At 34.8% G+C, this 25,394-nt stretch overlaps 1 protein-coding gene across 3 annotated transcripts in view; it reads right to left on the bottom strand.

Moving 5' to 3' along the window:
- Positions 1–25,394, bottom strand: part of LOC103288285 (disintegrin and metalloproteinase domain-containing protein 18) — an 85,020-nt gene that overhangs the window by 21,281 nt on the left and 38,345 nt on the right. For all 3 annotated transcript variants that reach the window (XM_054720312.1, XM_054720313.1, XM_054720314.1), the window contains 7 exons: positions 24,047–24,183; positions 22,177–22,360; positions 19,900–19,995; positions 17,527–17,725; positions 13,641–13,746; positions 8,690–8,879; positions 6,935–7,015 (listed from right to left, as the gene is read on the bottom strand). In XM_054720312.1, coding sequence (XP_054576287.1) covers positions 6,935–7,015; positions 8,690–8,879; positions 13,641–13,746; positions 17,527–17,725; positions 19,900–19,995; positions 22,177–22,360; positions 24,047–24,183 — 993 coding nt within the window. The remainder of the gene's footprint in view (positions 1–6,934; positions 7,016–8,689; positions 8,880–13,640; positions 13,747–17,526; positions 17,726–19,899; positions 19,996–22,176; positions 22,361–24,046; positions 24,184–25,394) is intronic.

Here is a 25,394-nt window from a genome sequence, read left to right as displayed (position 1 = left end):
TGCATGGTTAAATGATTTTGTCATTGGTTAACATCATAGAGTACACTTACATGATCATAGATGGTAGATAACGTAGTACACATCTAGGCTATATGGTATAGCCCATTGCTGTTAGTCTACAAGCCTATACAGCATGTTAATGTGCAAAACTACACAAGATCAAATCAGGCACAAGAGAAAATGATGCGATCAAGAAATGTGATAAACACAAGATGCATGAGGCTGCTGCCAGTATGTATGGCATACTGTTTTACAGCACACAATTTTTAATAAGTAGAAAGAGTACTGTCTAACATCATGATAAAAAGTACAGTGTAATAAATATATGTCAGTAATGTAGTTGTTTATTATGATTCTCAAACATTATGTACTGTATGTAATTGTGGTATTCTTTTATACAACTATCAACACATTAGATTTCTTTATACCAGCAACACTACAACATGTGAGTAATGCACTATGCTATGAAGCTCCCATGGCTAAGACAGCTGCAATGTCATGGGTAATAGTAATTTTTCAGCTCCATTTAATCTTATGGTACCACTGTCTCAGATGCTGTCATTGACAGAAATGTTGTTATGTGGTACATGACTGTAATATAAAAAATAGGTTAGAAAAAGTAGTGACAATTTTGACAACATAATAATGAATGACATCACTACCTACATGATAGTATATTTCTGGCCTCTACATTTTGATTGTTTTTAATAAGTACTTTATTAACATCTTATAAGTACTTTAATTAACATCTTTAATAAGTACTTTAATAAATATCTTATGCTTTGGTTGTTTTTTAATAACCTACAATTTTTTATATTTTAGAATGCAAATCATTTGTGTGGTGCTTGTTCTTCCATATTTGAATTTATTTTGAATTCATATTATGATATTTATTGAAATTTAATAATACAATATTCTAACTAATTTTACTAAGATTATTAAAATTCAGTGTCTCTGAAAAAAATTCTCATCACAAATTTTGTTTGACAATAATTTAATTAAAGCCACTCTTCATGATAACTTTTAATTACTCAGAAGATAATGATCTTCCTGATCATTTTAAAAAATTATTTTTATTTAACTATAGTCCTCCTACCTAATAATAGATAAATATGCAAATTGACCGTACCTTAGCTATGCCCACAATTGGCCAGGAGGCACGGGGTGGCAGGACTCAGGGTGGCCGGGGTAGCCGATTGGGCCGGCAGGACGCTGAGCTCGTGTCGCCAGCGGCGGTGCGAGCTCAGCCTCTGCGCCATGGCTGTGCTGCAGCATAGAAGGGGCCTCTGGGGCAGCGAGCTCACATCCCGCTGTGAACCATCAAAAGCAGGGGAGCTGTGTGCCTGTCCGCTCTGGCACCATGCCTTTCAGAAGCCTCCAACACTCCGGAGGCCTCTGAAAGGCCTGGTGCACCAGCGGACAGGCACCCAGCTCCCCCGTGATCGAAAGCGAGAGCGTGTAGGGAACCCTACACGTGCATGATTTAATCATGCACAGGGCCTCTAGTTGGTATATAATCTTATATTGGTCATATTAGTTTCAGGTGTACAATAGAGTGATTCGACACATTTTTAAACCTTACAATGTGACTACCCCACTAATCCCAGTAATCATCTGATTCAACAAAATTATGTGCATGGCATTCACAGAAGAAAGCATATCATTGGGTGATGTTAGAATTTTTCACAAATATTTATCAATTTATTTTCAAAATACTTGCTTTCCCCACTTCCATATTTAATTTCTTTAATTTCTACACAAAATATTGTGATAAAGTTACCATCAATTGACTTGACCACTTTAATTTCTTATCCCAGCCCTTTTTAGAAATTCAACACTATTATGAAACCATGTGTATTTCATTTTAAGTGAATATATTTTCCAAACTAACATAGATGCAAAAACTTTTTCAAATGAACTATAAAATAAAACTTTATGATAAGCTTGCATCACTAACAGTTTACATTCTGTGCAGTTTACATGTTATTTATGCTTTTCTGTTTGAATGGTTTACTACTAATTTTCATTTTAAAGTAAAATTTTGTGAAATTAAAAAATTAAAATACATAGACCTGAAAGAGTCCTCACTAACTTCCACCCCTGACTGTAAGCATTTTCTGCATTTCATTCATATATATTCATATATAAACATTGATACCCACATCCACAAACATACATCAACACACATTCCACACATTCATGGTTTTTTGCCAAACTAATATCACTAATATTATACCATGAACCTATTTTCCTATCTTTCTGTATAGACATAGGACTGGCATATTTAAAAAATAGACTCATAATATTAAATTGTATAGATATTTAATATAATTCTACAGATTCTGTGTCCTGTCCATTTACAGTCATACTGATAAATTGTTTGTATTTGAAGGTTATCCAAATTTTAAAACCTTTCCTCCTACATATAAAAAGTGATTTCAATAAAATGAGTTGGAATTACACCCTTGAATTACACAAAGCATTTTAAATATCCATACCTCTATCGTGGGATAATTAGTACACTGATTACAAATCTTTTAATATAAAGTTTTGAAATTAGGGTTGTAATATGATTTACTTATTTTAATTCTAATCCATAATTGTTTTCCCTCCCTGAATTAATTTGTGATTATAATACAGAGGTTTCAACCATTGTATTTTGACTAATTTAATGGAAGAAAAATGTGGTCAGCTAGAGCAGAAGCAATAACCAATAAATAATATTTTATAAATATTCCTAGATAAAAAATGACTTGACATATCAGACTGAATGTGAAAATTGACATTCTAATAGAAGAAATGAAAGAAAAACCACAAACCTTAGGTACTTGTCAGGTCAGCGACATTCTGCAGAAAGTAAGGGGAATTAAACTCGCATCACATTACTTACTCTCTGAAAGGACTGAAAGCAACAGAACAGTACAACAGAATTTACAAGTTTGGGAGAAGGGACCTGAAATGTCATAATCCTATGACAAGAAGGGGACATCTTTTGTAAGGTGGCAAAAATATTTGCATTGTTGATATGCAACATTTCTAAATGTATAACCTCTCACATACATTTTCTTTCTACTTTTTGAAAAAAATATTCCAGCACCCCACCCCTCCCATTAAATAGAAAAGCAATGTCATATTAGAAAGAACATATTTTCTAGAATAACAAATTGTATTATAATTTCATCTCTAACAATTTTTAGGAAAAAAAAAAAAAAAGCTGCCCTAGCTGGTTTGGCTCAATGGATAGAGTGTTTGCCTGTGGACTTAAGGGTCCTGGGTTCAATTGCGGTAAAAGGCATATGCCCAGGGTTGTGAGCTTAATCCCCAGGATGGGGCGTGCAGGAGGCAGCCAATCAATGATTCTTTCATCATTGATGACACTATCTTTCTCTCTCTCCCTCTCCCTTCCTCTCTGAAATCAATGAAAATATATATTTTTTTTAAAATAAGCTAATGCATAGAATCCCTCAGGGATCTCAAAGTCAAAGTAGCTACACAAAACACAAGTTAGAAGTGAAAGGTGAACAGTATGGAAAAGTACAAAAATGGGCAAGACTTAATTGTGTGTGCAGGATTAAATGCTTTTACATAAGTTTGGTACAAGGATAGAGGAATAAGGACAATAAAAAATGTTAGAATTGCAAGATAACTAGTTATAAAAAACAAAACAGAACAAAACAAAAAACACAAAACAAAACAGTAATACCCTAGAATTTCTTTTTTATTTGAGCAAGGAAAAATAAGGGAAGGAATTTAATAGTCATTCATTTAAAATGAAAGGAAATATATAAAGGGGTAATGCAGGAAATAAATAATAGGTGAAAGAATAAATAAACCATAATAAATCTAGACAACATAGATTTACATGGTTTAAACCATGATAAAAATGAATGAGCTATTAAGCTATGAAAAGACATAAAGAAACCTTAGATGCATACTGTTAATTGAAAGAAGCCACTCTGAGAAGGCTACATACCAAATGTTTCCAACTAAATGACATTCTAGGAAAGACAAAATTGTGAAGACAGTGAAAAGATTAGTGGCTGCCATAGGTTAACATGGGGGAGGTACAAAAAGGGGGAGCATGGAAAAATTTTAGTGAAAATAATCTGATGATAGGCACATGAAATTAAACAGTTGTCCAAACTCATAGCATATACAATACCAAAGGTGAACTGTAATGTAAACTATGGACTTTAGGTGATTATGATGTGTCAATGTAGGACCATCAATTGCAACAAATGCAGCACTTTACTGTAGAATGTTGATAATAAGAAAAGCAATGCATGTGTGGGACCAAGAGATATACGTAAAATCTCTGATACTTTCCCCTCAATTTTTCTATGAACCTAAAACTGCTCTAAAAATATAGTTATTTTTTGTTTTTTAATCCTTAACTGAGAATATTTTTTCCCATTGATTTCCAGAGAGAATAGAAGAGAGAGAGAAACATTGATGTGAGACACACATCAATTGGTTGCCTTCTGCATGCATTGAACCTGCAACCCAGCTACGTGCCCTTGACTGGGAATCAAACTCAGGGTCCTTTGGTCTGGGGGCAGACACTCTAACCACTCCTCAGTATTGAATTTTCAGCAGGGCTAAAAATATAATTTTGGTAATAAAAAAGGTAGTTCATGAATGAAAAATGAACAACACGAATTAACTGCCAACATATCACAATTAATGAAATTTCTGAACAACTACATGCTCATAAAATTGAACTGTAATCCTATATAATAAAAGCGTAGGTGGCATCACACCCTCATGTGATGCCCTCACATGACGTTGCCACAAGATGGATGACAGGGGAGGGCAGTTGGGGGCAACGAGGCCTGCAGGGGAGGAAAGTTGGGAGCAACCAGGCAGGCAGGAGAAGACAGTTGGGGGTGATCGGGCTGGCAGGGGAGGGCAGTTGGGGGTGATCAGGCCGGCAGGGGAGCAGTTAGGCATCAATCAGGCTGGCAGGGGAGTGGTTAGGGAGCAATCAGATTGGCAGGCAGAAGTGGTTAGGGGCAATCAGGCAGGCAGGCAGGTGAGCAGTTAGGAGCCAGCAGTCCCAAATTGTGAGAGGGATGTCCAACTGCCGGTTTAGGCTGGATCCTGCAATCAGACATCCCCTAAGGGGTCCCAGATTGGAGAGAGTACAGGCCAGGCTGAGGGACACCCACCCCATTCACGAATTTCATGCACTGGGACTTTACTTGTAAATACTAGAGTTGTTGAGATTCATTGAGATTTAAACACTGCTTCCCCTAGATTCAGTTAAATTTTATTTGACATTTTCATTACTTTTAAATAGTTTTCTTTTTAAAACATTTTAATTGTGAAATATAACATGTAGAAAAGTAAAAAATATAGAAATGTTGTTTTATTTATTTCTTATATGTCTTATTTCACAGTAAAAAACTTTAACAAAAGAAAAAATACATTAAAATCTAATATAAAAATTGAGCTTAAATAGTGATAAATTAAGAAAAATTTATATCCTGTAAAACAAAGTATCAATAATCTATAACTTTGTTTTGAGATCTTATGACAGATATTAAAGCTGAGGCTGACAACAGTTCATTGAACAAAGGAAAGCAAAACATCAGGCCAACAATTTTAACTGTAGAAAAACAAAACATAGCCCAGACAGGAGATCACAGTTAGATACCTGGTCAGGGCACATGGCCGGGTTGTGGGCTTGATCCCCAGTAGGGGGCATGCAGGAAGGAGGCAGCTGATCAGTGATTCTCATCATTGATGTTTTTATCTCTCTCCCCCTCTCCCTTCTTCTCTGAAATCAATAAAATGATTTTTTGTTTTGGGTTTAATATATATATTAAACATTATAAATGTTAACATTTATATATGATTTAACTTATATGACACTCTGGAAATGACAAAAATTATAAGACAGGAGAATATATTAGCGGTTTTAAGCCCTGGGGGGGGGGTGTGCAGGGAGGAAGAGTTAGTGTGACTATAAAGAGATAGAATGAGAATTTTGTAATGATGGTATAGCTCTGTATCTGTATTGCAGTGGTTGTTATACATTCTACACTTGTGATAACAGGGGCATGGAACTATGTGAACAAACTATACTCATGTTAATTTCATAGTTTTGATATTGTACTACAATTATTTAAGATGTAACCATTGGGGGAAACTAGGAGAAAGGTACATGGCACATCTCTATAATCTTTGCAGTTTCCTGTGTATATATAATTACCTCAAAATAAACAGTAAAAAGGAAAAAAAGATAACCAGTAAGATAAAAAAACAAAAACAAAACAACACACAAAGAATATAGCTACCCTTTTTGTTAACAGCCCATAAAAAAAAAAAAAAAAAAAAAAACCCTGAAGACAATGTAGTGGCATTTTATATCTTCTAAATCAATCACCTTTAAATTTATAAGTTGAATATTGACAAATTTGGTAAATATCGGATCATTCATATAATGTTGACTACATACAAAAGACCAAAATTATAAATTTTAAGAAGTGAAAATAAGATTAAATATGAAATAATGACAAATTTGTATTACCAGATTAACATAGATAAAGCAGTTGAGAAGAAATAAAATGTCAAATATTATTATTCAGCCATAAATTTTAGTTATGAAGAGTATGAGGATGAACAAAATATGTTAACAATATAAAATATGCATTTATTTGCATTAGGAAAGAATAAATGTTTTTAATTTAAACATGATACTAATTTATAAGTTGAGGGTGCTTACAATAAACTCAATACACAATTGGTGTATAATTGGTTTAATAGTGTTTGAATTTTCTTAGCTGATTTTCTTTATATTAGCTAGTTCTAGACAAGCTCAGTTTAAAAGTAATGTAGTCTCTCAATTCTCTCAAGCAGGATATACTTTTTACTTTGAATTATCCAGAAAAATAACATGCAGTTTAGAACTACAAAAAGAAAAGTCACTTACCCCATTTCCTTTGCATTTTGTAGTGGGATTACAGTTATATCTCTTTGAATGAATTTCTCTGCAGGTTTTATTTTCACAATACTGAAAAAAAAAATCCAAACATAGTATTTTGTAATCATTTGCAAATTTGATATGGAAAAAATTGTTATCTATGCATAACACATGCTCAAGTTGAGATTTTTTATTCCATATCTGATTTTAGTACAATGATACTGGCATACCAATACAAAATTCAAAACAATATTAAATTTAAGAAAAAAATATGAGGGTGTTTACTTTAACATGGCTTATGTAATGATGTAATATAATTTTGATTTTGGCTTTTACAATTGTTAATGTTTTGTTATAAATAATTGGTTAGATTAATGTTAATGATTTGCCCCTCAAAAATTGGAAGAAAATTTATTAACTTTGTTTGGCTTTCAAACATGAATTAATATTTTGGATTATAAATTATCATGAATCTTTGTTATAATAGTGATCAGAGTTATCTGGCAAGATAAATATTTTAACTTAATTTGTATCCATCCTAAAATCCTTGTTATGTCTAAGTGGTTAATCCAGTGGTAATTAGTCATGTGGACATGTGACTCTTTGCCTCCTTTATTTATTTTTTTATTAATTATCCTACTAGTTTATTTTCTTTTGATTTCCCTAAAAATACACAGGGAAAAATACCAGGACGTGGGATCATTAGAGCCATGTTAGAAGCTGCCTACAGAAATAAGTCAGTCAGAAAAAGTTAAGAACCATGTGATTTCACTCTTATGCGGGCTAAAAAATTAAAAGCAACTAATGAACAAACAAGAAAAACAAACAAAAACTCATAGACTTCAGTATGGAGGTTACCAGAGGGGAGGGTGGGGTGGGGCAGTAGCAAAGGGTAAAGGGGGTCAAATATATGGTAACGGAAGATGATCTGCATCATAAAAATGTACCGTTGAAACCTATATAATCTTATAAACCAGTGTCATCCCAATAAAAAATAAAAAAGAAGCTGCTTACCACAGCAAACAAGTTTTCCAAGGGGATAGGATTGTTGAGCCCAGATATAAGAATTGGCTAATTGATTCACCATGTCAAGGTTTCATTTTATTTTTAATTCAGCAAGTGTTGAATGCCATTTACATGCAACATACTGACTTACAATTGCTTTAACTCTCAGAGGCCTTGTGTTTTCTGAAATGTGTGCCCTCATACTTCCAGGCTAACTAATCCTCAGGACCATTTTTGTTCTCCCTTTATTTTATGCTCTTATGTATGTATAGATGATGCATGTATACATAAGCTTGTACATCATCACTGTAACAATGCTTTCCCAGAACAGGCTTCTTGTTTGCTTCTTCCAGTCCTCTCCCATTTACATTTTGGTCGAACAATAAGAAGATGATTTAAGAAATATGAAAGCTCAATTATGTTTCTTTGTGAAGCAGGGAAAATTGAAAACTCAAAATTAGAATTTTATGATTTAACACTGTTAGAATTCAAAGATGTAAAATTAAGTCACCTGTCAGTGCAATCTTATGCTTAAAACACATACATATTTCCTCAGATAAGGACTGATGACAGGTTAACTGAACAAGAGTTATTGGATAACTGAGATTTAGTTTAATTACCTTTTCAATATCATATGGGAAATAAGTGACAGTACCAGGTTGAAATCCATTCATTATAATTGTGATAGTCATCACTGAATATAGTATCAGATAATTACATACTTTATTAAAGCTAAAATATACAAACATGTTTTGTTACCATTTGTGTGCCACACACAGTACCGTCAGCCACATAGCCATAATCTCTTGTATCTGATCTCATTGATAATCCAGTAGGGATGGATAAGCATACATGCCCTTGAGTATATGAATAAACTGCATACTGAATATTATTTTTATAATTATTTTTCTGTGGCCAAACACAAGCTAATTTTCCACAGAGAACATCCCTAGAAATGAAAAGCAGAAAATTTCTCATAATGTCTTCTTTTAATGATACCAAGTTCCAAATAAGTGTGATATTACATGGGCAGTAGCATAAATGTTATTTAATTGATGGTATAAAGCCAAAAAAAAAAAGTCAAAATAACATCTTTGGTGTAAAACTTAATGCAATTTAACTAATTAGTTTTGTAGCTGAATTGAAAAGTACACACAGCTCAAATGTATAGACATGATGTTATTTCCTATTTCAGAAATAAAATTTGTTGGCTAGCCTCCAGTTGTATTAGAGCAATCCGATTTCAATACCCTTCCTTCCTTCTCTTTCATCATATTTTATTACATTTTGGGGTGAAATTCATCACCTGTCCTCACTTTACTGTAGATTGCCCAGTCTGGTCATTTGTTACTCAAGATTTTCTAAGAGTAGCTGATTGCCTTTATATACTCTTTGTATATCATTAGAGCCTCCTCTGATTATCATCTTTACTCAGGACAGCTCTGTAATATACAGACTTTTTATTTTTATCTCAAGATTATTCCAACATGTTGATATTTTCAATAGTTCTGTACTCCTCTCTTGAGAATTAAGAAATGTTTAAATCTCCTTTATACCACAGCATACCAAAGGATGTCCCATAAACAGTTTATTTTGCAATTTATAATCTATCATTGGATAGAACAATGGCTTCTCTAAGAGGCTTATAAAATTTTTAGTCTGTGGCTTGGAAATAATCTATGTTATTTCTTGCTCTTGGAATCACTCAGCTCTATCAACTCTCATCCTCAATGGAAACAACCATTTCTTAGGTATTGGTATGATCTGTTGAACATTTCATGATTATTTTTCCAAAAGTCTCCCCTTAGGAAATTTATCCACTTAGGAAATTAATTAATTTGTCTTAAAAGATCATTCTGGGTTCTTTAATATTGCAGGAATTAGCTTAACGACATCATTAAGTGAAGATTGAAATGAGCTTGAGAGACAAAAACCTAAATCTCTTTCCAAGCTTCTCTCCCTACCACATAATTTTTCTAGTTTCTCAGATCTAGATATTGACATAGTTTAATTGTGGCTCCATTCTATTTCTATGAATTACATCTTAAACCAGCTTTGCATGGCAGGTCTCTTTCTAGTGTGGCCATGGGGTACACAAAACTCTTTCTCCAAAGTCCACTCACTCAAATTTTGCATTTGTGGTTGAATTCTTGGTACTGCCTTTTCTTTTCTGTAAAGGGATCACAATCCACTTAGAGCAGATAGATTATGCTATTGACTTCCAGTCTCTTCTAGTGATTTTATTTCAGGAAAATTAATGTACTATCTTCAGCTCAGATGAAGTCCAGATAAATCATGCTTGCTAAATTTTATGGCACCTTCCACCTTTCTTTTTCATTCTTTCATAGGTAATCTTAGACCCAGGGCAATAGACATGCCCCTGGTCACCCAGGAGAGAGATGAAGTGTGGCTGGTTTACCACCATCTCCTGTCCCTGTTGGCATCCACTGTAGTGTAGCAGATCTGCCTGATCACTGGTGTTCTGTATTGTTATCTACAACAGGTATGGCTGATTATTCCTTGTCTTTTAGAGACTATACAGGGCCTCCTCATGAGATTTCCCCTCATCAGCACTCACTTTATGATTCCAGACCTTCTCTTTCAATGCATTATTCTTCTTGTGCTGAGGTATTTGGAAAATTCTTCATTCTCTACATGCCATACTTAATATAAATTTATGTGGTGACAGGTGAATGCTATCTTAGTCCCATCCAACTAGACACCTTCTCCAGACATTTATAATCTTCAAAAATCTCCTCAAAGGAACCAAATTGTTTTTAACCATGTTGAGTGTGGTTCTTACCTAAGAATTCAACAATTTTTTTCTGACTATGTCTTGTACGTTAAAAGAAAGTCCTGCTTCTCCCTGTATCACTTGACTGTATCTGAGTGTTTGTATATTCTGTCCTCCTCTCTTAGTTCTTGAATTGGGCTCTTTTTCTATTTTTAAGCCACGTTTTGGTATAACTGATCTCTAAAAATCTGTACACACTTAATGTATACAACTTGATGAGTTTGGGGTCAAGTACACACTCTGAAGCCATCAGTACCATCAGGGAAATAAACATACCAATCACTTTCCAAAGTTTCCTCCACCCTTTGTATTATAACAATTATTATTTTTTGTTGTAAGAACATTCAACATAAGATCTACCTTCATAGCAAATTTTAAGTATAGAATAACAAAGGTTTAGCCATAGAAACTATGTTAATAGTAGACCTCCATAACATATTTGCTACTATTTTTTCCAGTTTTATTGAGGTACTAGAGGCTTGATGCATGAAATTCATGCAAGGGGCTCAGCCCTCGCAGCCCCAGCTTGTCCAGAAGGTCGTTCCGCTGTCTGGTCTAATTAGCATATTATGCTTTTATTATTATAGACAGTTGACAAAATTATAAGATAGTTATTAAAGTGTAAAAAGTGATGATTTGATATGGATATACATTGTGAAAGAATTCCACACATCTAGTTAATTAACACATTCATCACTTTACATTTTATCCTATTTGTGTGTGTGTGTGTGAGAGAGAGAGAACATTTTTCTATTCTCTTAGCAAATTTCTAATATATAACATACAGTGTTGTCAATTATAGTCACAATGTTGTATATTAGATCCTCAGACCTTATTCATCTTTAGCTGAAAATTTGTATCATTTTACCAACCTCTTTTTATTTTCCTTTGGCAACCACTTTTCTATTCTCTGTTTCTATGCATTTGACTTATTCTTTTTAAGATTCTACATGTAAGTGATACTAACCAGTATTTGTCTTTCTCTATCTGGCTATTTCGCTAAGAATACTGGTTGATCTATGTTGCCACAAATCACATGATTTTCTCCCTTTTACAAGCTGAGTAATATTCTGCTAGAAAGATACCAATTTTGTTTTTATCCATTCATCCATTAATGGACACTTAGATTGTTTTCATACCTTGGCTACTGCGAATAAAGCTGCATTAAAATATCTTTGAAATGCTGATTTCATTTCCTTTGGGTAAATAGCTAGAAATGGAATTGCTGAATCAATTGCTGATAGCTATATTTCAATTTCCTCAACAAACTCTTATTTGTTTGTTTTTTAGGGGCTATACCAGTTTACATTTCCACAAGCAGTATACAAGGATTCTCTTTTCTCCACATTCTTGCTAATATTTGTTATCTAATGTCTTTTTATAATATCCATTCTAACAGGTGTGAACTGATATCTCATTGTGGTTGATCTGCATTTTACAGATGATTTGTTGAGCACCGTTTTTCTCTTCAAAGTTTCTACTTAAAAATCTGACTGTCTTATGTGTGCTGTCTTGTTGATCTTAAGATCTTCTTCTTGTTTTGAACCCTTAAAATTTTAATTTTAATGTGTCTTGATTTGGTTGACTTTGAATTCCTCTTATTTGGTTTCTCTAGTATTCCTGGGGATTATTATCCCCAGGTTAGGAATGTTAATGCTTTCAATCATGATGTCTTTGATAAGCTTTCTGTCCTGTTCACTCTTTCTTCTTCTGGTACTCTTATAATGAGTATTGTGCTCTTATTGATGGTGTTCCATAAATTCCTTAAGCTATCTTCACTCTCCACCTCCCTCCCTCCCTCCCTCCCTCCCCTTCCTTCCTTCCTTCCTTCCTTCCTTCCTTCCTTCCTTCCTTCCTTTCTTCCTTCCTTCCTTCCTTCTTTCCTTTTCTTTTTTTCTCTTTCTTTCCTTCCCCACTTCCTCTTTTTATTATTTCTCTTTCTTTCTTTCCTCTTGTCTCCTCTCATTTCCTCTCCTCTTCTCTTTTCCTCTCTCTCTCCCTCTCTCTCTCTCCCTCTGATTGTTTGAATTTTACTCTCCTGACTCCTAGTCATTAACCCTTTCTTCTGCTTGATCAAGTCTTTTGTTGAACCTCTTTATTGAATACTAGAGGCCCGATGCATGAATTTGTGCATTGGTAAGGTTTGGCCAGCTCACCCTGATGGGGGCCGGGCTGGCCAGGGGGAGGGGCCATGGAGTGGGCGGGGCAATCGGGGGCAGGGTCAGCTGGCTGCCTCAGTGCACATCATAGTGACTGGTCATTCCATCATTCTGGTCACTTGGCTTTTATATATATAGATTTCATTTTAGTTATTACATTACTCAGCTTGGTCAACCTCCTATCTGTTACTAATTTTGCAATTCTTTTATTTTTAATACTCCTGTGTAATTCAGGAAGTGTTGTTGTGGGGTAGGCACTTTCTTTCTTAGATTTCATAATTCCTTTTATTCTATAGCTTATTCCAGAACTACATATTCAGCTATTCATATGTATTGCAATATTTTATATGTCAGTAATGTGGAAAGAAACAAACAAACAAACAAGCTATTGTTCACACAATCATGTATTTTTAGTCAAAGCACTTGCTTTATGATCACTATCATGCATTGACTTAATAAAAATGCCATTTTAATTCTCAACATGTAGCATCAATTCCTGTTTTTTTGTTTGTTTTTGGCAGTTTGCATCCACTTCCCTCCTCTGATAATAAGCATCAGCCCTCTTTTAATCTAGACTCGTTAATTGAACAGTATCAGGGAAAAAATAAGGGAAATAGAAAAGTAAATTATATAGAAGGAAAATACATATGTTATTTCAAAATATTCTCCTGCCATATGATTTACTGTCCATTTACTATTTGGTGTCTCTTGATAAGAAATACAGAATTTAATGAAACAATCATTTTTATATACATACTTTGGTTCACAAGGTAATGGTTGTGAATTTTTAAAACCACAGTTTCCAAAGCTATCACGAAAAGAATTAATTTCTTCAAAACAGGCAAATGGAGCACCTTGAGCACCTTAAAATGCAAACACATTGGTTAAGTTATTATTTTTAATCCAAATTTAAAATTTTGTCAATAAAAAGCTAATGAATTGCTTATTGAATAATCAAAATATCATGATCTTGATTATACTTTCCCCCTATATTTACCTTATCAATTGTTTTACCTAATAGAAAGCAAAGAGATTTTATCTATTGCAGTAAATTATATTGTTAAAAATAATTTGCTTCTCCTCCCTGCAGTAAATTATATTGTTAAAAACAATTTGCTTCTCCTCTCTGTGGTCATGCATACTTCCTTGTCCAAAGGGTTTCAGACTTGATAATTTCTCTGCTTAATGAAATGAGATATTTGAAACATGTCACTTATGAGCAAAAACCTGTGACACAGCACCATACAATTGAAAGGGAACTTCCAACTCCCAGATTTTCCCCAAGAAACAAAGGATTTGTACTTCTTCCATTGTCCTAGTACATACAAGATACAGTTTGTCTTCTACCTTGTAGGGGATGTCAAATCATGCCTCTGACAACTGGATTCCTGCAAAGTTTACTGATATGACTGTTCCTGAATATTTCCAGGGTTAACTTACTGCTCTTTGTAGCACATGTCTGAGACCACCCACATACTAGTTATACTTTGCTTATTTAACCAGGTTAGTACAAAATCATTGTTGGACTGGATTAATGTAATACTTTCTGGGATGTCCAAATGTCTTCAACTACATTATGACTGAATAAACATTGTCCTGGAGTAAAACTCAAAATTAATACCATTATCTATTGCAAGCAAACTTTTTCTAATTCTCTTTTCAAATAGGCATAGATAAGAATATTTTTGCAAAGTTAATGACTATCCTAATATCACATATCTAAGGCCATGCTAATCTGCTCGAGCATACATATCACATCTGGCACAGTGGATACAATTACTTAATCTACCACTTTACGCATTTTCAGTAGATTACTATTATCTTTCAAGGAACATCTGGTTTATGCAGGTATCAGATTGAGTAATTAAATGTAGCTATTATATAGCCAATCACCTCTGCATCCTTTAGATCTTTGAAGGTAGCACTAATTTCTGAAAAAGGACAGTTACAGAGGCTTTCTCCTATAAAATTCTAGGACTGAGAAATAATTACCAAATTAATTTGTGGGGCTAGTAGACCCAATGTAAACTGAAACTTGGTAAGAACTCTATTCCCTGACCCCTATAAGTCCTCACTCTCATAGAGAGACCATGATGACACTGAGTTTCTGGGTATCCACATCAATTCAGACTCTTTGTCCACCAGTTTCCAAAATGTTTGGGTATTTCTCTTTCCCCAGTGAACAGATAAGCCAATTAAATGATTGTAGGTCATTTGTGGATACACTAGAAGCGTTGTTAACATGAATATTATCTAAGGTGTTGTAGAGTTTTCCTTTGGGGCCCTTAACCTCCCCTTAAGTCAATGAGTTTTGGTTTTGAAAATAGTCTTAGCTTCAGAATTTGGACATAAAATTATGGCATTAATTAAGGTAACTCTCTTCAGTCTCCTAATCATCTATCCTTTATTTCTTTTGATGGTACAAACTGGGTAATATTATTGTTGGTTGCCCACAGAACATATAGAATAGAAATCATATTCTATGAAGTATCTTCCTAACTATCTATAGACCAGGTATATATGTTTGATATTCTGTTCTTCCTTCTTATTAAAATAACTAGAGGCCCGGTGCATGAAATTTGTGCACTCGGGGGAGAGGGGGTGTCTCTCAGCTGGGCCTGCACCCTCTTGCAATCTGGGAGCCCTTGGGGGATGTTTGACTGCTGGTTTAGGCCCATTCCCTGAAAGGAGTGGGCCTAAGCCGGCAGTCGGACATCCTTAGTGCTGCTGTGGAGGCAGGAGAGGCTCCTGCCACCGCCACTGCGCTGGCCAGCCATGAGCCTGGCTTCTGGCTGAGTGTCACTCCCCCTGTGGGAGTGCACTGACCACCAGGGGACAGCTCCTGCATTGAGTGTCTTCCCCCTGGTGGTTAGTGTGTGTCATAGCGACCAGTCGTTCAGCAGTTTGGTCTATTTACATATTAGCCTTTTATTATATAGGATTTTATCTATCTTATTTCTAGAAGTCAAACACTACTATCTGGCCTTGTGTTGTCGTTTTAATTTATTTTTATTGATTTCAGAAAGAGGAAGGAGAGGAAAAGAGATAGAAACATCAATGATGAGAGAGAATCATTGATCGGCTGCCTTTTGCATGCCCCCTACTGGGAATCAAGCCTGCAACCTGGGCATGTTCCCTGACCAGGAATTGAACTGGTGACCTCCTGGTTCATAGGTTGACACTCAACCACTGAGCCATGCCAGCCAGGCTGTTTTTTGTTGTTGTTGTTTTTAAAAATCTTGTAATACATACTGATGTCAGTCATCCTCTTGGGGTAGTTGACTAATCTCATGTGTAGCTATGGAGCATAAGTAGCCTATTAGAGTGTGAAATGGGCCTCATTTGTGCCTGATTGGGCCAAAATGTCTAGTCCTGGATGTGTGTTGCTCTGGGAAGTGTGTGCCCAGGTGTGTGAGGTGTGTCTTTGCAGTTGAGACAATTCTGAAGGATTAAGGAGATAGCTGAAGAATAATGACACCTGGAAATATTTTCCTTGTCCACTGCACCTTATTTTTCTTTTAGCGTTCTTTTTTGTTTTTAACTTTAAACTATACTTAGCGAAATAATTTTTATATTTGTTTTGTGTTTACATATTCACTGTCTTTATCTCTTCATCATAAGCACCATGAGTACATTAACCAGGTGACTATGTTCCTCTTGTTGAAAATTACCAACTCTCTGCACACACACATTCAATATATATATATAGTGGAAAAATATGATTAATTTAATTAAACGTCTACAATTCCTTTAAAGGTCTAAATTAACTTAAAATAAAGCACAATTTAAATTAAACTATTTGTTAATTCATATAACTCATATATTAGACTGATTTAGAACAACCTTCTGTCATATAATTTTTGGTAAAATAAGAACAAGAAACAATGCGAACCAGAGGAAAAGGAAAATGGGGGAATGTGAAAGGGGACAAAAGGGGGGAATGGAAAGAGGCTTGACTTGGGGTGGTGAGCACACAATGCAGTATATAGATGATGTTTTATTGAGTTGTACACTTGAAATATATATGGTTTTATTAACCAAGTCACCCCACTAAATGCAATTTAAAAAAGAAGAAAAAATGCTTGCTCTGGATAGGAACCAAATAAATGAATAAAAGAGGAAGGAACTGCATCACCAGGTCAAATTTTTTACCGATTTGGGTAAGTTTTGTGAAGAGATCAGAGCATATATAGGAGGAGTAAACACACACAAAAGGCTAAGTCTTACCTAAACATCTTTATTTTAATTAGAACTAAAAATATGTCAAATGTCAACTAACTCATTTCTGGGTCAAATATTTATTTGTTTATTAAAATAAGGAGTATGCCCTTTTTATAGTAAAAATTCATGATTTACTGACTTGCCATTCTAAGCTCCATGTAAATTAGGAGTTGTAAACACAATTTTCACTCTGGCAGTTAATTACCAAATACAAAAATAAAACCATGAGGAAAAAAATAGTACAACACTACCCTGGAAAAACCTCAAACATTTCTACAAAAAATAACCTTATTTAATTCAAATTTAATTTTTACTGAGATTGTGATTCAGATTTTTCCACTTCTTGAGTTGTCTGACATGTATTATATCTAACAAAAAGATCCGATTTTGAAGTAATATATATATACAAGAAAGAGCAACACCTTTTCCAAATATGTTGGCACACTGATAATCAGTATTTTGGCATCGTCCCTTATAACAGAATGCAGTTCCCAAACTGCACAAGTGGCCATTCAATGCGTAAGTGTCAGGAACACAATCACTAGAAGTTCCATTGCAGTACTCTGTAAAATCACACTCTTGATCGGTACTCTTTCTACATGGAGTGCCTGCTACTGATATCTAGGAGAAAACAGAAAAAGAATACCATGTTCTGTAAATGACTATCTTCAATTATTTACTGAAGAGTTTTATCAGATTAGATGTGCCTGATCATTGATACTTGAGGGAGTCACAGAGTTAGTTAACCAAGGCAGTTAGTTCTCAGAAGGAAATAGGAGGTACAGTACTGGTATTCATTATGAAGCATGCAGAAAAGTAACTGTCTCAAAAGGATCCTTTGCAAACTGCTTTGTGTTCTACTTTGGGAGGTGATGACAGAAAATTGATATCTACTAGGTGTTTTGTCACCAAAAAGGTTTATTTGGTAAAGAGAATGGATTGCAACCCAGCACCTGCAGACATGACAAGCCATGTGCACACACTTTACCCAGTAAGACAAATTGGAGAGGTATTTATCCAAAGGAAGAGGAAGTTAAGGCCAAGTTAAAACCATAGAGCTTTATTATGAGCATAGAGTTCTTCCTAGAGCGTTAGTTCTTGCATAGTCTTGTGAATATGTACATGACTTCCATAGCCTTAGCTCCTCCCATAAACACTCCGGACTGATTATATTTTCTTTTTCTTCTTAAAATTGTTAAATGTTTTAAAATATTTATTGGTGAAAGTCTTACATATATCCTCTTTTCCCCCCACTGACCTCTTCTAGCTGGCCCCTGTCCCCGCCCCAGGCCTTCACCACCCTATTGTCTGTGTCCATGGGTTATGCATACATGCACTATTCAGCAACAAAAGAAGCAGTGAACTACACCACAATGTGGTTGAATCTCAAATGTTTTATACGAAGATGCCTAATGACAATGTTTACACATATTGTATGATTAATTTATGTTATATTCTTGCAAAATCAAAATTAGAGATGTGGAAAACAGATCTGTAGTTACAAGATTTCATTATAATAATTTCATCGTTGCCAACAATTCTATGGGTGAAGGTATGGATTAACTATCAAATGACACAAGGATTTTTGGAAAGTGATGATGAAATCTCTCATCTCTTGATTGTGGTGCTAGACTGCATATGTTTATAATAATAACTTAGAAGTATTCATTAAAATAACTTTAAGACATTGTATCTTAATTTAAAAGGTGGATAAAACTATATGAAATATTTATGATACAATTTATCAGAATTGGAATTATAAAATATTTTTCATTATGGAACTTTTTAATTCAAACATGTATCTTGAAATATCATATTAGTGCATGTATATTTTGCTTGCACTTATTAACTCTTGCACAATGTAAAGTAATTTATGTAACCATTCCAATACTAATAAATATTAAATTTGCCTTTATGAATTGCTATTGCCAACAGTCCTGTAATTAATATTTTTCCCTCAGCTTTCCATACATGTGTATGATTCTAGAATAGATAAATAAATAAAAGAGATAATGATGGTGATCACTTAATTTGACAACTTATACTCTATTCAGAGATATGAAAATATTCATAAAGGAATTATAGAAATCCAAAATTCCACAAACAATATCCAAGAATACCTGTTCCCATTCCTTAGCCAATATCTGACATTCCTAAATTTAAGATTGCTGTTTGAATGTCTGCTTTATGATACGGCATTATTATTTTTATTTAGGTTCACCTTAGTTTCTAAAAAAAGAGCAATGTACACATTAAACAATTATATTTACATTGTTGTAAATTACCTGGGCCCTCTATTTGCCTCTCTCTCTCTCTCTCTCTCTCTCTCTCTCTCTCTCTCTCTCTCTCTCTCTGTGTGTCTGTGTGTATGTGTGTATGTGTGTGATTTGCCTTTTACTTATCAATATGTGAGCATTCTTTGCATATTCTCTATGCTACACACTTGTCTGCTATTCATGTTACAATTTTTCACAATTAATAATTTACTATTTGTTTGACTTTATAATTTTCTTGAGTTGAGGTTTTGATATAGTAACGTATATGATTATACTACCGTTTATATAATTAATTTAGAAATTGGTAAACTGTGTTTTCAACACAAGAGAATAATCAGTACCAATCTGAGATGCTTTCTTTATTTCACAGAAGTTTTCTTTACATGCTTGTGGTTGTTTATGCATTATTTTGTTCCACTGAATTACTTTGACATTCTTTCATCAATTCTACATTAATTTAATCAACATAGCTTGCTATTATCACATTCAATTTCCTTTTTATAAATATTGGAAAGTTACCTGACATTCTGGTGTACAGCATAGTCCAGAACCACATTTTACTGAGCCTTTCAGTTTGCATGTGTTATAATCACAGCAATTCTTAAACTGACATTCCTAAAATATCAGAAGAAGAAATAGTATTCTAGTTCAGCCATTTAATAGCTCTTTTTTCTTAATCTCAACTTCTATTTAATACTCCTGCTGTGTTCAATTTTTTTAATAATACACTATACTATAGCTAAGAATATCCAAAGTCATATCCAACTATAAGAACTAAATACATAACATCTAAAATAGCAGTTGATCAGTGATATTAGTAAAATGTTTTATAGTTAAGTATTTATAATTATTAATAAATTGGTAAGTAATTAAGTTGGTAATTAATTTAACTGTCAACATGGAAATATATCTTTGGAGGGAAAAGGGTGAGTTTTCAAAAGAAAACTTGTCCCAATTGCCTTTTTAGTAATTTGTTTACTAAAGTTTCCCTTTGTGAATAAAGTTAGTAGAGGTAGACAATATATATAATAAAAATATATTTAGTATATTAACCAGAAGTTATGTTTTACTATAATGCAAATAAACAAAATAGGATATGTTGATACATACATATTTTTACAAGGTAAAATGGCAGTCAATTGTCATTGAAATTAGGTAATAATTAAAATAATGTTAAAAACTATTTTTCCATGTAAATGCATTGTATTTATAAAATTTTGAAGCATGATTACATTCTTAACACTTTTTTCTAATTTATTATTTGTTAGAATATTAATATGTTGACAGCACATTTTAGGTGTCTTTACTTATTTCATCATTAAGTACAAAATATCAGGACAGTAATTTGATTTTATCTTTTTTAACTTAAAACCATATATATATATACACATATATATACATATATATATTTTTTAAATGTATTTGTTATTCAAGTATAGTCAACATATACTATCATAATTGTTTCAGTCATACAACATAGTGATTTGACATATAACTTCATATGTGATCACCATAATAAATTTAGTAATCTTCTATCACCATACATGATTGTTAAAATACTGACTGTTTTTCCTATCTACATCCCCATATTATTTTGGGGGAATAGAGATAGTTAAAAAGTTTAATAGTATGAAAACAAGTGGTGGTCAGTTATTTTTGTAGGTCAACACAAAATTGAAGTAACTTCTGGGGAGTAATCATGGAAAAACTTTATTATATTTAAGTAGAGGGGGATTGTTAAATATTATACATTAATGATATTAAAGTAGACAAAATATGTGGTCCTATATGTTGAAAATAGCATGCTTTGAATATTTGGTTGATGGAACTAGAGTAGCCTGCATACCTATATTCAGAAGTGAGCAAATAGAAAATCATCCTGAAACTTGAAAATATAGGAATATTTGTGAATGATTGAAAAGAAATATTACAATGTTTCGACATTCTTGCAACCCACAAGAGATGGAAAAATGTGAACCAAATTCAGGAAAAGTTTGTAAAGAAAAAAGAGAGTGAGGTCATATGAGTTAGGCATTAAATTGTGTGGAAAAATAAATTTATTTAGCCAATATATTTAAAATCTCTCTGCTGGGATAATCAAACAGTGTGTGCAAACCAAGTTTTCATGACTTATCTTTGCAATTGAAGAGATGTGGGAAAGTGATTCATATATCTAATTTGTCCCCATTTTCATATCTTAGTTCTATATTGAATATATAATACTAGAGGCCTGGTGCACAAAATTCGTGCATGGGGTGTGTGTGTGTATGTCCCTCAGTGCAGCCTGCACCCTCTCCAAAATGGGACATCCCTCTCACAATCCAGAACTGCTGGCTCCCAACTGCTCTCTTGCCTGCCTGCCTGGTTGCCCCTAACTGCTTCTGCCTGCCAGCCTGATTACCCCTTAACCACTCCCCTGTCAGCCTGATTGATGCCTAACTGCTCCCCTGCCAGCGTGTTTGCCCCTAACTACCCTCCCCTGCCAGCCTGGTCACTAACTGCCCTCCTCTGCCAGCCTGATTGCCCCTAACTGCCCTCCATGCCGGCCTGGTCACCCCTAACTGTCATCCCCTGCAGGCCTGGTTGCCCCCAACTGCCCTCCTCTGCTGGCCATCTTGTGGTGACCATCTGTGTCCACATGGGGGCAGCCATCTTTGACCACATGGGATGACGGTCAATTTGCATATTTCCTCTTTATTATATAAGATACTTGCATATATAATCCCATATATACCAAGATAATCACTTATTAGAAACACAAGAAGTTGTGCTCAAATTTCAATCTTCATTACTCACCTCTTCACTGCCACAGTCACATTCTTCATTAAGTTCCAAAATCCCATTACCACACACTGATTGATTTTTATATAATGGTTGAAAATTTGGAAATTTCTGAAGACATTTAGCATCAAATTTTGAAACAAGATATCTATAGGCATGCATGCTACAGTTGCTAAAAATCTTTACACCACTGGAACCCCTAAAATGAAATTCCTCAGGTAAATAAACCAGGTTAATAAAACCACATCTAAACAATACTCCATATATACTGACATGCATTCCAAAATAGCTCAAATGAAATACTTGTACCTTAGCAGAGATTAAAGTCAACCAAGATTAAATTTTAATTTATCATTGCTTGTCTTTAACATTGTAAAATTACATTAAAAATGTATCTTCCCAAGAAAGAAATATGGTATAATAGTTAAATCTATCTATTATCCATCCATCCATATATACATACATCATACACCTTTCTCTCCACCTGATATGCTCTTCTCTTCTATACACAAAACTTCCTCCATTATTTCAGTCAGATGTTTGCTCAAATGTCACTTTCTAAAGAGGTCTTTCTTAACAACATTATCTAAAACTAGTGGCCCAGTACACGGATTTGTGCACATTGAAAGAAAATTAATTAGAAGTTGGCCAGCAGGACAGGACTGGACAAGAAGGGTCGGACATGCCCTGGAGCCAACCTCCCGTGGTTTCTCCCCAGTATCCATGGAGTGAGTGGGCTCCCTCCGGCAGGTGGGGTCCCTTGGCCTGGCCTGTGGGGATTGGGCTGAAACCAGCTCTCCAACATCCCCCAAAGGGTCCTGGAATTGCTGTCATACAGGATGTAGAATGCAAACGCAAGTGTGCAGTAAACCAGATTCGGGCTGACAGTCCCTCAGCAACAACATAACCCATGGCCGAAAGTGTAATCGCATGGCCCAGAAATGAACTGGCTCCCTCCTCTCTGGTTTCAGGGTGCATCACCTGAGAACCGCTGCTGCTAAGTCACTGCTGCTTGGAAGCTCCTGAGTTGAGCGTCTGCCCCTTGGTGGTCAGTGTACATCATAGTGACCAGTTGGATGGGGGAGGAACATTTAGCATATTAGCCTTTTATATGTAGACTAGAGGCCCAGTGCACAAAATCGGTGCACTGGGGAGGGGGGTGTGTCCCTCAGGCCAGTCTGCACCTCTCTAGTCTGGGACCCCTTGGGGGATATCCCAGGATCGGGCCTAAACTGGCAGTCAGACATCCCTGTCACAATCTGGGATAGATGGCTCCTAACCGCTCACCTGCCTGCCTGCCTGATTTCCCCTAATAGCTTCTGCCTGCCAGCCTCATCATCCCATAACCGCTCCCCTGTTGGCGTGATTCACACCTAACTGCTCCCCTGCTGACCTGATCACCCCCAAATTCCCTCCTCTGCTGGCCTGGTTACCCCCAACTGCCCTCTCCTTCAGGCCTGGTTGCCCCCAACTGCCCTCCCCTGATGGCCTGATCACCCACAACTGCCTTCCCCTGCCGGCCATCTTGTGGTGGCCATCTTGTGATGACGTGGGGCGGCCATCTTGTGATGACATGGGGGTGGCCATCTTGTGACAACATGGGGGCAGTCATCTTGTGATGATGTGAGAGCATGATGGTCACCTAGGCTTTTATTGGTATAGATTATGTCCCCTCTCACACTCTAATTCCCTTCAGTGAGATTTACCACTTTCTGGAGTTTTATATCACTTTGAAAAATTTGTTACTGAGATATTTCATCATGTACAACATACCTTTCCTATTTATGATGTGGAGTTGAACATAAAGAATAAAAAATTCATCACATCTATAAACAACCTCACAAATATATAATGTGAAATTAAATAGGAATAAAAAATGGCTTACACTGCTTCATGGTTCATTATGCATGTAGCTCTTGGACAAGAACACTCATTGTTGTTGTTATATGTTAGGCCTATTTTAAGGCCAAGTAATTGAGCTATGATAACTGAAAATCCTTCCAAAGTTATTGCATCTGTATACTAAAATAAAGAATATTGAAGAGAAAACCACTTTATAAGAAGAAAACAAAAGCAGGTAATAAATTAATACATTTTTATTCCTATGAAAATTGATATTTGATATCTTCTTTTCAGCATATTTTACAACACTTTATTTTGATATGTCATTGATATGAATATTCATACTAGTTAATTGATTATGAAACATAATATTATGTAAAACTACCAATATTCTCTGGTTTAAAAACTGGCATACCCAAATTCTGTAGACTTAAGCACTTAGAATTCTGATGCAATCAATATAAAACACATTGGGCTCAACCAGCGTGGCTCAGTGGTTGAGAGTAGACCTATGAACCAGGAGGTCATGGTTCAATTCTGGTCAGGGCATATGCCCAGGTTGCGGGCTCAATCCCCAGTGTGGGACATGCAGGAGGCAGCAGCTGATCAATGATTCTTTCTCATCATTGATGTTTCTATCTCTCGCTCTCTTTCCCTTACTCTCTAAAATCAATAAAAATATATTTTAAAAATATATAAAACACATTTATCTTCCTCACTAAAGCAATTAATCTAATTAATGAATATTAATTAATTCAGCATACACATGTGTCAAATACTAAGATAGAAGATGGGACTATAGTTGCACTCAAAAAATGGACTATGCTCACACCTGAAGCTTATATTATAGAAGAGGAGAAAGACAATAAACAGGAAATTCACAATAAACTTTCCAAATATAAAGAGATAATGAAAAGTACTCTGAAGGAATAGAAGTGTTCCCATAGAGAATTTTAAGGAGGAGTGTAACTATTTAGTTAAGGTAATGAGGAAAATGTATATGTGGAATGATATTTAGGCTGAGATACAAAACTTGGAAAATGATCCAGCTATATGAATAGGGGTAGGGTGATTATATGAGAACCTATTCAAAGGTTGTAGTATAATGAGTGAAGTAAAGAAATAACAAACACTAAAAGGAATAACAGAAGTTAGAGATATAGGGAAACCATGGTAAAATGATTAGGAATGAGAAGTTATTTAAAAAGGTTGGTTGCAGTGCATATTATTTTATTTTAATAAACTGTGACACCTTTCTCATCCCTTTAATGATTACAAGCAAAATTCTTAAAACTTCCCTAATTTTTCCACACCAGCTGAAATTTATACTAACATTTAAGTAACTCATATCTAAAAGGAAAAGAAAAAGATTGTGTGTACGTATGTGCCTA

This window comes from Eptesicus fuscus, chromosome 8 (assembly GCF_027574615.1).
Source record: "Eptesicus fuscus isolate TK198812 chromosome 8, DD_ASM_mEF_20220401, whole genome shotgun sequence".
Taxonomy (NCBI): Eukaryota; Metazoa; Chordata; class Mammalia; order Chiroptera; family Vespertilionidae; genus Eptesicus; species Eptesicus fuscus.
The sequence above is the reverse complement of the archived record's forward strand: the minus strand, read 5'-3'. Positions and strand labels throughout refer to the sequence as shown.